The following is a 16,051-nucleotide window of genomic DNA, read 5'->3' as shown; positions in this document are numbered from 1 at the left end:
AATGTAGGAAATCCATTAAGGAAAAAAAGATGGAATAGTTGCACAATGCCTTCTGATTATTAGTGTTAGGACCTGTCTGTCTGGAAGCACCCTAGGAGTGGAATACAAGTGGAATCCTCAGTCACCTGCTGTGATGATTTTGCTAAGTTTTTTGAGAAGAAAGTCACTCAGATCCTGATGCTGCAGTGGTGGCAGTGTCTGGTGAGGTGTCCAGATCACTGCTTATTCACATTTCTTGGGATCAGTTTCAGTTGTTGCGACCTGAGGAAGCAGACAAGACACTTGAATCAGTCCGCCCCACTACATGTAGGGTTGTCCCTTGCCCATCTTGGCTGATAAAGTCTAGCAGAGGAGGACTGGCTGACTGAATCTAGGGGCTAATGAATGCCTTGTTATGTTAGGGTATGGTGCCTGCTGCCTTGAAGGAGGTGGTAGTGTGGCCTTTCCAAAAGAGGACCTCCCTGGGCCCAGAGGTATGAGAATTACTACGCAGTTGCTAATATCTCCTTTGGGGGGAAAGCGGCCTGTCAGGTTCAGTTGTTCTTGGTGGAAACATTGTCTATAGACCCATTCCAGTCTGATTATAGGCTGAGGTTTGGGACCAAAACAGCCTTGATTGTCCTGACAGATGACCTGCTCCAGGGAAGAGACAAAGCGTGTGACCTTGTTGATCCTTCTGGATCTCTTGGCAGCTTTTTATACCGTCAGCCATGGCATCTTATTGGGCTGGGGCTGTGAGGTGAGAGTTGGACACATGGTGTTTCCACGGTTTTGCTCCTACCTACATGGTTGGTTCCAGGGGGGGTGGCACTGGGTGACTTTTGTTCAGCCCCATGCCTATTAAACTGTAGGGTGCCGTAGGGTTGCATTCCAGCTCTCCATCCTGTTTAACATCTATATGAAGCCACTATGTGAAGTAACCAGGGGTTTTTGAGTTGATGCTATCGATATGCGGATGATACCCCGCTCTATTTCTCCCTATTGTCAGAGACAGGTTTGGCACTGCAGGTACTAGAATGACATCTGAATGCTGTAATGGGCTGGATGAGGGCCATTAAACTAAAGCTGAATCCTGACACAATGGAGGCTCTGTGGACTAGAAGTTCCCAGGTCTATGAATTGTGTAAGTGACCTGCCCTGGACTCCCCCTGAAGCAGGTATGTAGCCTAGGAGTATTCCTAGATTAATCTTTGTCACTGGAAGTTCTCAGTGGCCTGGAGTGCTTCTGGCCAGCTTCAGTTGGTCCCCCAGCTATGACCCTTTGTGGACAGGGGTAACTTGGCCACAGTAGCTCATGCACCGGTAACTTCATGTCTAGATTACTACAATGCACTTGCAGGTCTGTCCTTGAGGACATGGAAGCTGCAGCTAGTAGAGAATGCAACAGCTAGGTTGCTGACAGGAAAATCATGTAAGAACCATATAACATTGGTTCTAAAGGAACTGCATTAGCTGCCAATATGCTTCTAGTCTGAGCACAAAGTGTTAGTGATGACATTTAAAGTCCTAAATGTTTTGGGACCTCAACATTTCAGGAAGTGTCTCTCCCTATATATATCTGGCCAAGTATTAGGATCTGCTTAGGGGGCTTTTTTCTGCATCCCACCACTGGTAACTGTACATTATGCAAAGATAGACGAGGGCCTTCGGCTGTGGTGCCCCAGTTATGAAATGCTCTCTTCCCAGAGGCCCAATTGGTACTGAGGTCAATTTCACTTTGGCACCTATTTACACAAACGTTGGGGGTTTATTGACTACAATGTAGTTCAGATTGATTTGCTTGGGTTATTAATGTTGATTTTATGCTGATAACGCTTGTGATGTATTGCTGATTAACATCAACCATAAAACAAATTGAGATCCATCAATATAGGGAAAGTCAGAAATATTTAAATAAAAATAGACATTAGGAATCAGTTGCATACATGATAAATGTTTTAAATCATAAACTGTATCCTATTAAAGGGAAAATTTTTAAAGTACGAGACTGGTGAATTTTATATTACTGAGAATTTGGCCAGTTGTGAAATCATTTTTTTTTCTAAAAGATGAGTGTTTTGGCACTGTTCTGTATATTTCTCCTCTCCAAAATGCGAGACTAGTTTTTGCATATTCACATTCTGAAGCAGCCAGTAAAGACTAATAATTTGCTTGCATGCCTAATGCAAGGTGCTAGTATTCGCTTTCAAAACACGACAGGCTTTGTGTCAGGGAATGTCTCCTGTAAAATAACCCCACCCCAGGATTTTAAATATTCTGAGGTAATCTTTCTGTTTTAGGTAGGAGTTACATTGGTCTCTCTAGGTGCAGCGCCTTCAGTGTGACAGAGCAGTTGTACTAGACGTCTCCTTTAAAAGAGGTAGGTTTAAGGAGCAATCCTATGTCCTAACATAGGAGTGTATGGTTTCTGGGCTCCAACTTTGAAGCCCAGAAACCACGGTCCCCTCCCCCTCGTATCCAGTGCAGTTCTGGCTACATCACTGCACTCATTCCCGGGCGCAGGGCAGGGAGGAGATTGGGGTAGAGGGCCATACAACATTTCTTATGGCAGCCCCAGCATCCTTCCCTCCCCCTTTGAAGCGCCGCTGGTAGACTGGTGAAATTGCCCATCTTGCAGAAACGCAGGGTGCCTGGAGAATGGAAGCAAAGATCCACCCTGCACTGGATATTCGGCAGCCTCCAAGTTCAGAGCCTGCCAACCATCTTCATAGGATTGCACCCTTAGCTGCCTCCTTGTTCTTGTTCTAAAGACAATTTAAGTCTTTCCTCAACAAGCGCTCTGATTCTTGATGCTGCTCATTCCTTGTTTGTTATACTGATCATGCTGTTTACTGGGGTTATTTGATTGGTTTCTCAACTGATTTATTTCTATGACATGTTTTTATGACTTTGAAGTCTTCTGAATAGCAGTATAACATTTTGTACATAAACAAAGTAAGTGCATAACTACGTTAGCACTGGTGCTTACTAGAATGGGTAGGTTTTTGTTCTCAAATACATCAAGAAGTACAATACCAAACAATTTTCTTTATTAAAGCAACAACTAGCCAGCCAAAGAATTAACCAAATTGCCACAAACGGATATATGTGCTCAGTACCAGGCTTTGTAGCTCAGTATCTTATAAAAGAAGTAGGAGCTACAGGAGCTGCTTCTCTGACAATATAGTTATCGTCACATGTAGGTTAAATAACACAATCTTCCTCAACCTTTATTAGACATTTCTCATGCAGTTCCTACCAGAATCAAACAACTGATATCACATTTCCTAATAGGTAAAAATACAATAGAAATACATTTGTAGCATAGGGAAGGAGCTCTTACCTTTACATATTATATAAACAGGTAATACAAACACAGAACATCCTGCTACACAGATAGTCATGATAGCAATTAAGATTACAAAACTTAAATTGTCAAAGCTGTCAAGGCATAAAGTACTTTAACTATACCAATTATCATTCATTTCCATGGAAATTACAATTCAGTAAAATAGTACCACTTGTCATAGTAGTACAGCTGTGGAAGTTTCCAATCAACTGAAATGTAATTACATCTTAGAGAATGGGAAAATGAACTCAGTCCAATGTTTCTTGATAATACATTACTGTCACTGCATTTATGGATAGCTGCCAAGTTCTGCACAGGAGCCAAGTTAATGGAAATTTTAAAAGTTTGTTTTGCAGCATTCATTTTAGTATCTGCTTGTTCCTCACAGAGGAAAAGACAGACATGATCTGGTCAGATTAACATTTAGTAATATACAAAACGACATATAAATAATTGCATTAATAAATATTTTATTTACAAGCAAAAGGTTTTACAGTTTCAAGCACATGCATCTGTACATTTATCCACAGATATTTAAATTCTAGACTGCAGTCCTTTGACGATTCAAAACACAACCCCAAAAGATATTTCAAGTAAGCGATATTTCAAGTTAGTTCAGTACTGAATTTACACTATGTTGGAAAGAAGAAGTTGCAAGAGTTTGAGTAGTTTCAGGCAATTCTGTATTTTGCTAGCTTTGTTCCATTCCAGCCATGAGTGATAAAGCTAAAGACTCCACTGTGAACCAAAACACAAAGTATAATACTTTAACGTCTGGCATTTGTATTTGTTAGTCTTTAAGATCAAAACGAGAAAATAATTTGTTGTACAAGATATGGCACAACTGGGTGAGACTATTATACCATTTTAAAAATTAGTTTTTAAGTTACATATATTTCTAACAGGATGCTTATTAATATACACCAGTGCTCTCCACTATATAGGATATAATAACCTGCTAGTAACTGGTATTGTACCCAAAAATTATTTTAGACTGAAAGCATTATGAAAGCAGTACAACATAAATCTGAAATCTTTGATGTGGAACAGTATATAAATATTGACATTTAAATAAATAAATAAATAAACTTCACAAGAAGTGCCTAGACATAGAAAAAAAATAATTTGATGTTCATTTTCTGAATACTCACAATGTGGGAAAGAGCCTCTACAGACTGCTTTGTTCAGTACTGTCACAAGGAACATGTGGCAGTTTTTAAAATCTGATTCCATCTTGGTTATGGATTCCATCCTAAGGATAATTTAGGCAGATAGCACAGATAAAAATCAAATTGTACTGAAAAAATAAAATAATTCCTTTCTAAGGGAAGGACAGGAATAGTTTCTGGTATTAGAAGGTCTGGGATAGTAAACATTTTAGCTGTAAATAAATCAGTACCTAGCAAACTGAAACTTTTCTTCAGCTACAGCCTCAATACTCTTAATTTGCGACATATTTAAGGCTTTCACATATGGCAAGTTGTATACTGAAGACTTGGTGGGCCAGTTCAGTCACATTCAATCAGTCGCCATCTTTCCCACCATCACACATTTGCCAATAATGTGTGCATGATGCATACATTCCAAGACGCATGATCATTACCATTTAGTTTTGGCAATTACTGGATCTTACAGTATCCACACATAATAACAAATTCACAGAGATAGTAGACCTGGGCCACAATCCTATTGTTGCACTGTACGTTCAGTTTGTTTTACATAGTTTGACACATATATCCACTAATGAAGTGAGCATAGTATCACAGCAATGACCACTTGTTGCCAGACTCAGGTTGAAACTAGATGTGAATAGAAAGGTACTTGTTTGGCGGGTGGTGGTGGAAGGGAATACAGTTTCTGCTATCTTCCCCCTCCACCAGCAGTGCATCATGTTATTTCCCATATTATTCCTGGGAGCTGCAGCACAGAGGAAGAGGGGGGAAAGCCCTGTACTGCAAGTGGAATACAACTCGCAGTTGTCTGGATCTAAACCACGATATTATAGCTTATTCTAAAGGAAGTATATTAATGCTCAGAGAAGACTATCCAGCTAGCAAGATGTTGGACAACAGAAGGATATAAGGGTCTTCACAATGCAACTGTTTTATCCATTTTTAAGATACCTATGTATTTCCACAAGACCAGACTAGGAGTTGTATCCAATGTTAGTCTAACTTAAGTCCCATTCATTTCAATGTGTCTGCTCTAAGTAAGACTAACATTGGATATAACCCTAAATGATTGTCCGATAAACCCATAATTCTCACAAAGCAAAAACATTTCAAAACAAAATTACAGCATGTCCAAGATTTGCCAATAGCAATAGTAAAAAAAGAATAATGATTCAGACAATATTGATCATATTTGGTACTTGCACCAGAAGGAAAAGGGGCACAATAACACAATTCTTTTGTTGTCGTTGACCAACTACCACTTCTGATTTATTATTTTAATGTACAATTTCCAACCTTATCTTTAAAGAACATGCTGATTATGCAGCCAACATGTGCCCAGAGCTGATAAGATCCACCTTACGAGAATTTCATTCTTGCTTAGATAATTAGTGTTTCACCTGCTCCACTGCATCCTAATCATTATACTTCGTGCAAAGGATAAATAAATGTTAGTAAAAGGCCTCATGCTGTAAAATGGCGATACAAATGATTCTACATATGCTTACTTCCAAGCTCCCAAACCGGCTTGCCAACGGTCTGCAAACATTAGTACTAGGTTCAGCACTTTCATTATAGCTTCTTTCACAAAACTAACCTGGAAATGACATTTAAGAAGAAGCAACTGAGTCAGTTTTATTTTGAGGCTCAAGGTAGTGCATTTTCCCTCATGTGTATTCCCTTTTCCAGCTACCCTAACAGTAACAGTAACTGAAAAACAGTTCCTCCTGGTCTCTCAACAGTTTCCAGTGCTTCTCCTTAAACAGGAATGTCAAACATAAAGCCCAGGAATATTATCAAGCCCTTTGGGTACTCTCTTCAGATTCCATATAAATGGATTCTACTAAGCTATAAGCTATTCAGCTTATGCTGTAAGGTATTCAGACTAGGAAGTCAATGCCCTTCACAGGACAAATGTGCTAACTCATCAAGAGTTCCTATTGCATGGCACAGTGGCTATCTTCTAAAATGAGATGCCATGACTCATACCTGGCTAAAAACTGTGTGTACACCAAAACATATAATATCCACAATCCAACAAAGACACATTGAAGCCTACTGATTTCAATGGCCCAGCACAATAGTTCTCCGTGCTGTACTGTGGCAAATATATTTTTTGTTATCCAATTCATATTACAAATGTTTAGCTAGACTATTCACCAAAACCAAAGGAACAATTCCTAATTTTTCCAAGTGTGTAACTGAGATGGCAATGATGTAAAACTGACATTTCTAAATCCTAGTCATCTAGGATTCTAAATCCTAGTAATCCTAAATCCTATATCCTAGTCATCTGCTGGACAGGAATTTTGACACTCCAGACAATCTGAGTTCAGTATCCAGATTCTGAATGAAAACAGATGCAGCACATACATGGCAAGAAAATGTGGATCTGTCAAGGAACCAGATAGATGCACCCCTGAAACTAGAGTGGGCCGAGAGTTGCACATGGGCACTATTTTCATGAGCCAGGAAATCTCTTTGGCCGCATGAAAGCAGAACATAAGCGCCCAGTGAGAGCCAGTGTGGTGTAGTGGCAAGAGTGTTGGACTAGGAGCTGGGAGATCTGGGTTCTAGTCCCCACTCAGCCCACTTCATGGAAGCTCACTGGGTGACTTTGGGCCAGTCACAGACTCTCAGCCCAACCCACCTCACAGGGTTGTTGTTGTGAGGATAAAATGGAGAGGAGGAGGAGAATGTAAGCCGCCTTGGGTTCCTTGCAAGAGGAAAAAAGGCGGGGTATAAATGCAATCAATCAATCAGTCAGCCAGGGATGGGAGATTGGATGGCTAAAGAGAAGCAGATGTACCATCACCTGTTTCCCTTCAGCTTAGCACAAGCCCCACAGTGTAAGCTCATCTCCCAGGCTTTGGCCCTAAAAGCTACTGAAGCATCTCCAGCATAAGAGCCCCTCTTTTCAAGCCAGTAAGAACACAGCTCAAGCACAATAGCTGTGGCAGGTCTACTGAACTCTGCTCCATGGAACTGACTCTGGGACTGTCCCTGCTCAAACCAGAAAGTGCACAGTTCAAGCAGAGCAGTTAGTCTTCCTGGGCTCAGCTGCTAGTTAAGCCTTTCAACAATAGGTATAAACAGAGAGTGTGGTAAGTGAAGAAGGGAATCGCCTTCTCTTGGCCCCAAGCCCCCTTGCCCCATCATTTCTTTGTAGTACCCATTTATTATTATTTTGGATGAAAGTCTCAAGTACCAAATACTAATTCCATGGTAAAAGTACATGAATGACCTAATTTGTACCAATTGTAAATTGCAAAACCATTTCATACAGTCTCCATCTTCTATCCATTAGAAGAGGATGACACCCAGTATTACATTTGAACAATTTTATAACTAAATCTTATCACTGTTTTGACACTGTTATTTTGGGAGTTTTTTTGATCATTTACATAAACATTCTAACAGGCACAGACATAAATTTTCCAGTAGGAAGACAGCAAAAACAGTATGAGGACATGTTCTAGTCTTCAAATTCCATTTTAAAAAGCATTATACGTATATGGCTTTAGAAATAGTTATTTTAATTTATCCAAACAGTTTAAATAAAGTGATAGACAATCTATTCTATAGCATTTATATATTAAGTAAAAATCTGTAAACACATTGGCAAGTATTACAGATATTTGCCTTATAAGCTAAATATTACCAAAGAAGTGGTACTTGATATACCTTTTCTCTTAGCAGACAACGATCATGAATTGTAGAAAGGTATCTATAATGAATTTTAATCAGTTGATCTAAATCTTTTGCTTCTTCTACTTGATGCTGAAACTCCAAACCTGTACTATGAAGAATCTTTTAAAAGTTGACAAAACATACAATGATCAAACTTTTAAAGCATTTAAATGTCCTCTCTTCTCTACGCTTCCATGAAAAATCTTTATCTCTAATGTTTCTCCAGGGGCCAGTCTTTAAGGGGCCACAAGACACTGTTGTTTCTGCTGCAACGGACTAACACAGCTACTCCTCTAGAAACAACTATTTATCATCATTTGATATCCAGCCGCAGCCCTCAGTCAATTTATTTATTTATTTCATTTATTAATCGCCCATCTGGCTGGTCACCCAGCCACTCTGGGCAATATATAACAATAAAACAGTTTAAAACAATAAAATTCTGCATTAAAAACATCACATTTCTAAAAATACCCTAACCCACCCCAAATGCCTGCCTGAACAACCACGTTTTTAATGCGTGGCGGAAGCTCATTAAAGAGGGGGCATGGTGGAGTTCCCTAGGGAGGGAGTTCCACAGAGTAGGGGCCATAACAGAGAAGGCCCTCTCCCTTGTCCTCACCAGTCTAGCTGTCCTGGCTGATGGGACAGAGAGAAGGCCATCCAAGGCTGATCTTGTTAAGCAGCCTGTCTGGTGTTCCTGGAGGCGCTCCTTAAGATAGTCAAGGAACTGAATGCACAGATTAAGCCAAACATGCAGTTCCAGGATTGAATCGACCACTTTTTAAAGTGATAATATCTCTACTAATAGTCACATCTGTCATGTAAGAGAGAACCTCTGCAATCTATCTTGAAACTGGAAATATGACCTAGATCTTCAATAGTTTGGTAGCAAGTCTCACTTCAAATAAGCATCTGGACCTTGTCCTACCAAATTACCAAAACAGTGTTTAAGAAAGCAACAGATCAATGTTAACATATGGAAAATAAGTAAGGGTCATTTCTCAATTCCGAACTCCAATGGCACTGAAGTAAAAACATCTGGAACAGTTCAAAGTATAGAGTAAAGCTAGCTACTAAATATATTATGTTCCACGAAGGGCTTCTGTGCAGTACTTAGGGATTAGACTGCTGGCAAGAATACAGTAATACAGGAGGATTAATTATTTATTCCAAAACATTTTAATGTAGAACTGTGTTCTTTAAAATTGGAATAGCCAGGCTGTTGTAAGAGGTATGTCCAACTATTAATTACAACTCAAATGAAGATGCACTTTTGCCATACAAAGTGATGGGCAAACTTATCTGCACCTACGTCAGAAGCCAGTTTGGACTGTAAACAAAACCAGTTAAATTCCTAATTCTACTGAAATTATTATACATCACGCACCCGGGTCATGATATAGTTGTGCAGGCTGTTAACAAAATGCATGAGTTTCATCCTTAAAAGAAACATGCGATGAGTTTGTTGTTTAATGGGCTCCAACTGTGATCCAAACTGAGGAAGTGGTTCTTGCTCAAGTACAGCTCCTCCTTTACTCTGGGGCTTTTCTGCTGCCCTGACTAGTTCTTAAGAGGGAAAGACAATAGAATATTAGGAAAAATACCAAGATTATGTAATCAAATTATTACACTATTACTATTATTTTAACTGAAAAGTTTAGTTCTCAATTTCTTAATCTGTAAATAAAAATGTACTGATCTCAAGGATCTGGTCAAGCAGCAGAGGGCAGAGTTGCCATGATGGAATGATGACAGAAATCAGGACAGCCACCAAATGCACAGGAAGATCAACTTTTTAGTGCAATTAAAAATAACTTTAAAGAAGAGAAGTTAAAACCCAGTATTTGGTTGCTTAAGGAGGCTATATAATATTTTACAACATCAAGAGATGCACAAAATTTAATAGAACCACATCACAGCACTAAATACATAAGAATATTTTAAATTATATTTTATGTTGTGAACCACCCAGGAAACAATGTCATTGGGTGGACTTCCATAAATATAAGAACTAAATACAATCACTGTACGAATTGAGCCAAGGTTATCTCTATTGCATATTTGCAGCATTTCGCATAAAGCATAGAGTTTGGCATCCTGAGCATTTCAGCATTCATGAAAATGGGGGGGGGAGCATTTCTAGCCCTTATAGACTACTGTGTTCAGTTCTGAGTATTGCTGTTTAAGAAGGATATTGACAGACTGCAACATGTCCAGATGAGGGTGACAAAGATGGTGAGGAGCCTAGAGACAGAGAGTCCTATGGGGAAAATATTGCAGCATTGTGAACGCTGATTAACAATCCATAGTTAAACCATAACTGTACCATTTGCATGTAACAAGACACAATTCAACCTATAGTCTGGGTTGTTACTACATGCGAACCAGGTCATTATCTGAAAATAGATCTTTGCATAACCACAATGGCATCGTTCATGCATAAGAGGAAGTCATCAGCAATCTTGGGGTAACTCCAAAGTTTGCCCATGTATAAAAAACCTCTCCCAAACTACTCAATGAGGACTGAGCATCCTCAGAGGGTACAGAATGCTGGCTACTGGGTGGGGGAGGTAAATGGAATGGAGTATCCTGGCTGCTCCATTCAGGAGCATTCACCCTCTCCATCCAGCAGAGGGTGATGAGATGGGAAGCAGGGCCATTCCACCACCCCTGCTGAAAGATGATTTCATTTTTTCCTCTTCTTTTTAGATTGTAAGCCTGCAGGGAGGGATTGACTTGCTTTGAATTGATTGCACTTCGGGAACCCTTTTGGCTGAAGAACAAAAGCACTTCAAATATAAACATAAAGGACATGGCTGGCTGGAACTCCGAATAGGAGCGTTCCACACTACGTTTTGTTGCACGTCCCACTTGTCCTTCCTATAATCAATCTTCATTGGCGTATATCTTACACTTTGCCACAATGCCTACTTCTTCCAGTATCCCTTCCTTTCACATGCTCTTACAATTTTTTTCTCTTTTGTCCTTTCCTTCCTCCAAGGAGGAAACATAATAGAGAAAGCATTATGCTCTTCTAAAAGCTGAGAACTGAGTGGCTATGGCCCACCCATCTTTAGTATTCAGTTATACTGAATGAAATGTGACCATGAATTACCTTACCATGAAATCTTAGTACATCCAGACTATATTTGGCCCACTTTATTTGTAACAATAGAAGGAACACTTGATTATAAATTTTTTGACACTCCACACTTATAACTATATCCACAGGCCAAGGGACCTAGGGAGGAAAAAAATGAAATGATTTGCTTGTTTCAATTTCATATGCTTTAACATTAAATCATGATTATTTTATTTTATTATTTTATTCAAGTTAAAGTTGGTATTACCTTATAACTCAGTATTAAGCCATCCAAGGTATGAACAGGAAGCTTTTTCTTTGCTATATCAATATTTTCACATAATATAGACAGCCTACATACAGAAATATATGTTACAAAAGCTTTGTTCTGAGGGGGATGATTATCAGGTTAATGAAACTCAAAATACAAAATCTTTCAGATAAAATCAACCCAGACACAATTATTTCTGCAAACCTCAAAATAGGATATAGGATACCAAAGCTCACAGGAATAGCTAAATTCTGAACAAAGTATAGAAAACTTAAATGCTTTCAAAATGGGTAGCATGTTAACATTAAAATGTCTTTTGAGTAATTTGAGCTTGGATTTTCCTAGTTATGAAATCTGGATTTGGCTTAATTTCACACTTCAACATTAATTGATCCCCAAAACATGTGGATCCATGCCTTCTAAGTCCAAGCATCTCATATCTTTATATGTAGTTTATGTTAACTTAGCAAAATTAGAATATGCTAATCAGTCATGGCTTATCTATCAAACTGTTTTTCCACCAAATTGCACTACAGCACATTCCAAATTCTATGTCTTGTTCAAAAGAGTCCTGTCTCTTGAAGCAGAGATGGCATACCTCCCCGCAAACACTTTCCCCTGTACTGGAGGTAGGCAATCTGCAGCCCCCAGCCTAATTTCAAAAGCCCTCTAAAAGTGAGCACTTCGGACCTCTGGCAAGAGTGATCTACTACTCCCCTGGCAGACCACTGGATGGGGAGGAAGGTGAGGAGGGGGGAGAGAAAAGGGGTAGCCCTGCCTACTTTCGGCTGTGGCCCTGCAAATTTGCATGCTTATTACCTTAAACTATCTTCTGGATAACGCTGTCCAACTGCTTCTTGAAGCTGGACATTAAGGAATGGTTCACTCTGCCATGTGTCTTTCTCGCGTATTTTATCAAAAATGGATGTGTAGAAGTCATACATCGTATCGCCGGCCTCAAGTAAGAAAAAGTTTCTCATTGCCTGCAAGTACTCTACCAGCCTAAGCAAGGAACACACATTTCTTCAGAATTCACTTCATGACACCTTGTACTTATATGTTTCATGAAATCTTCCAAATGCAAACTACACAGAACTGAACTCATCAGTTTAGTAAAAAATATAAATACTATTAAATCAGATGACTCTGGAGACCTAACTTCAGAGTGATATAGCAGCATATTTTCTAAAGCTCCATTTTCACTATATGCTTGGCCAATCTTCTCCTACCACCTCACTCTCCCTGTCAACTATGTACCCCTCCTCAGTTGTTGAACTTTGATGTTTTGCCACATGCTCTGCTCTCAATAGTCCCTTCCCCTCAATATCCTATCTTCCCTATTATTCTTTTCCTCAGACCCCTGTCTTATCTACCCACTACTCCCAGAGTGTCCTGTGTTTTTAGTTCAGTCTATTCTATCTCCATCTTTCAGCTGTCAAGCTACATTGCCTCTTCACTTCACTTTCCTGCCTTCTAGTACCTCTTTTCCAGCCAAACTGGATTAGGTAGAAGGTACTATGAAAGATCTCTGGCTGAGATACTGGAGAGCAGCTGCTGCTCAGAATAGACAATACTGGAATAGACAGACAAATATTCTGAACGGATATAAGAAAACTTCCAGCTGACCTTACAAATTCCTCCACAAGGAGTTTCAAGCTACTCTCAGCCACAGCATTGCCCAACCATTTAAAATGTTGGTAAACATTCCAGGATAGCAAAAGCAGTTATACTACCACTGCCCAACAAACCCTGATGCTGATGTTAACAACTCCTTTAAAAACAGGCTGGGCAGATTGGGACAATTTTCAAATTTGAAACACTGAATTATGTCCTGAATCTAAATACCATGTTTATTGCTCTCGAAGGAGAGATCAAATATTGTCCACACTCAGAAATGGATGGGTGGATCAAGCCACATGTCAAAACTTGTAACACATTATCACATTAGATATAAAAAGACAAATGTTGATTTCTCAAATTAAACTAAAAGGCCTCATTTCTGCCAGACAAGAAGAACTAGGTGCTATGCTGAGTAAGGAAATATCCATTACTATATACTAGAAATCTGGACCAAACCCTCTCTAGTGTCTAACCATGTTCTAAGCATTGGCCCCTTGTCAGTTCCAATTTATTTCAACACTTACCTGTAATCTTTTTTTAAGGTTTGCATTAAATTTCCACAGCACTCTAGATATTGCTTGTCTATGTGAGGATATAGGCAAGACCTCAGCGTCAGTTCAAATGTCTGGCATGTAACTGATTCAGATGATCTATCCACACAAACATCATCACCTGTAAGTGTCTCATGAAAGTTACCTTGTTCCAAATATAATCTACAAAAATAAAAATATTATTTCATTATGGAAAGCAAAAATCCACAAATACTGTTCAAATCTCTTATGCTTAGGGGTAGGCAAAACCTGGAGAAATGTCATGATATAAATTGTTCCCTAAAATTGGGAGTTAGATTTCCACAGGATTTCCAGGCTTGTGGCTACAGTCTGCCGAATATTAGGGGAGGAGAGAGAAACATACTTTCTGAAGATTTCGTACCATCTATCGGCCTAGAGACCTGTAACATAAGCAATACCCACTAGTGCCAGAAGTTACAGTGTAGGATGAATGTGCTGATTGGGCTTTCCTAGCCAACCTCACAAGTATCTGGATAGGCATTAAAAGCTGTAGATGCCAGACTATCTTATGGAATCTCCCAATTCAAATAATCATGCTGAAAATTCAGCCAATTTTCATCCAGCATATTCAAAAACAACAACCTAGTTCTGATAAAATGCTAGCATGGTTGCTGATTTCATTTATGTGGTTCCAGTGCCTGTAGAGCTGTAATCTAAAGTGCTTGTTCAAAGCAAAACCTATAATTAAAGCTAGACTTCATGGTGCTACCTTACAACAGGGCTTGGCAGCAGATCCTTCTTCTTACGATAATTTGTGACTAATTCCCCCCCCAAATCCTCACAAATTGAAAACAGACAGACAATCTAAGCAACTTATCCTACACCATAAAATCAAAAAGTTGTGTTCCTGTATTTGCTCTTCAGCAGGCCCTGAAAATTTGCCACATTATTCCATCATTTTAAATCAAGGATGAGAAAGCTCTGGCATGTGCACTGGATGGGGTCTGCAGGCCCTCCCTAGGAGGCCCAGAGGACCTGCTGGGGGGGGGGGGCACAGCTGAGGAAGGAAAGGTTAACCCTCCCCTCACCACATACTACAACCCCCAGTAATTCTCCCCCGCTCTGCAGTTAGGCTTGAAGAAAGGCTTCCATTGGATTCACGTCTACATCGGTCATGACTAACTTAAGTCCCATTAACCTCAGTGGGTCTACCTGACTAAGTCTAGATCCAACCCTTCAGCTTCTGCTCAGTGTTTGGTACTTGAGCAGGCCCCATGTTCTTTAAATATATTTTATAATGTATATTTTGTATGGTGTAACATATAGGCATTTTATTTTAAATGGTTTATTCTGTTTTGTATTTTAAGTTTTATATATTATATCCTAACCCTTGCAACAGCAGTCAGTGACCAGCGTAATAAAGATTATTACGTGTGACTTCTGAAGACTGGACTGCAATGAGCTGCCTCTCAGCAGTTTAGGTTCAAAGTCACACACTTGCCATCTGAACAGCAGGAACTCCCCAGTGTGTCCCTGGCAGAATCAGACTCTGCACTTCAACACAGAAGGGAGAATCAATCTATTACCTTGCAAAATTAATAGCCAGCAAGGGATCATGAACATCATCCAATTCTAAATGTCTTTCTGCAATAGACTGCATCTTTATTAGGCTCTGCTTGGTAGCCTGCTGTTCTGTAATAATATCCTGAACAGGTTCTTCCCCATGCCGCAGGCGTGACTGCACAGACTCCAGAAATAATGTATACAAGCTCTTCCTTTCTGCATCTGAATTGGATAGCAAAATACAGAATATTTATTCTTCAGAGAAAACAGCTATTTGCTTAAGCTAGAACAAACAAACCAAAATAAACTTAAACCACTCATCCACACCAGTAACAGAATTAAAGTAGTTGATCTACCAAGTTATTATGCCTTTAAAACTTGGGATTCTCAAACGTTGTTATAAATCTATTTACCACCTCAATTGTAAGCATCTGTGCTGTTTATTTGCCTATAATGTTGCTGTAATGCTGATTAAAAAGGGAGGCAATATCATGGTTTAATACATTACACTGGACCAATAGTTGGTATCCCACATTTAAGACTCTATTCACTTTATACATTTTGTGTTTAGACATCCAAGGAACTCAGACATAACATTCCTGGTCACTTAAACATGCTTAAGATGAAGGGAATAGGCTGCAGGAAGTTTGTTTTACCCACCACATCCCCCCTCCAGCATGAATGCCTGTAGCTACTCCTGACCTCTTAAGCAGTGTTAAAAGATCGGGACATCTATACAATGGAAAACAGAGAACCAATTCACAAAACCAGATTTTCATCTGACATGGCTACTTTCTTACCATCACCACA

The 16,051-nt window shown here is 39.4% G+C and overlaps 1 protein-coding gene across 2 annotated transcripts in view; it reads right to left on the bottom strand.

The window, feature by feature from the left end:
* Positions 1–676: 676 nt before the first annotated feature.
* The window catches only part of TUBGCP5 (tubulin gamma complex component 5), a 41,090-nt gene continuing 25,715 nt past the window's right edge, over positions 677–16,051 (bottom strand). Inside the window, exons 14-23 of one of the 2 annotated variants that reach the window (XM_084844312.1) lie at positions 15,265–15,463; positions 13,691–13,879; positions 12,366–12,548; positions 11,544–11,628; positions 11,314–11,434; positions 9,581–9,759; positions 8,185–8,310; positions 6,009–6,097; positions 4,480–4,580; positions 677–4,066 (exon numbers count right to left, since the gene is read on the bottom strand). In XM_084844312.1, the coding sequence (XP_084700438.1) occupies positions 4,020–4,066; positions 4,480–4,580; positions 6,009–6,097; positions 8,185–8,310; positions 9,581–9,759; positions 11,314–11,434; positions 11,544–11,628; positions 12,366–12,548; positions 13,691–13,879; positions 15,265–15,463 (1,319 nt within the window). In that variant the 3' untranslated portion in view covers positions 677–4,019. The remainder of the gene's footprint in view (positions 4,067–4,479; positions 4,581–6,008; positions 6,098–8,184; positions 8,311–9,580; positions 9,760–11,313; positions 11,435–11,543; positions 11,629–12,365; positions 12,549–13,690; positions 13,880–15,264; positions 15,464–16,051) is intronic. The other variant, XR_014789190.1, reaches the window with a different exon arrangement.

Source organism: Heloderma suspectum, chromosome 3, assembly GCF_057233095.1.
Source record: "Heloderma suspectum isolate Gila_16-S chromosome 3, 16-S_ref, whole genome shotgun sequence".
In the NCBI taxonomy this organism is placed as follows: domain Eukaryota; kingdom Metazoa; phylum Chordata; class Lepidosauria; order Squamata; family Helodermatidae; genus Heloderma; species Heloderma suspectum.
This window is presented reverse-complemented; position numbering and strand designations above follow the sequence as displayed.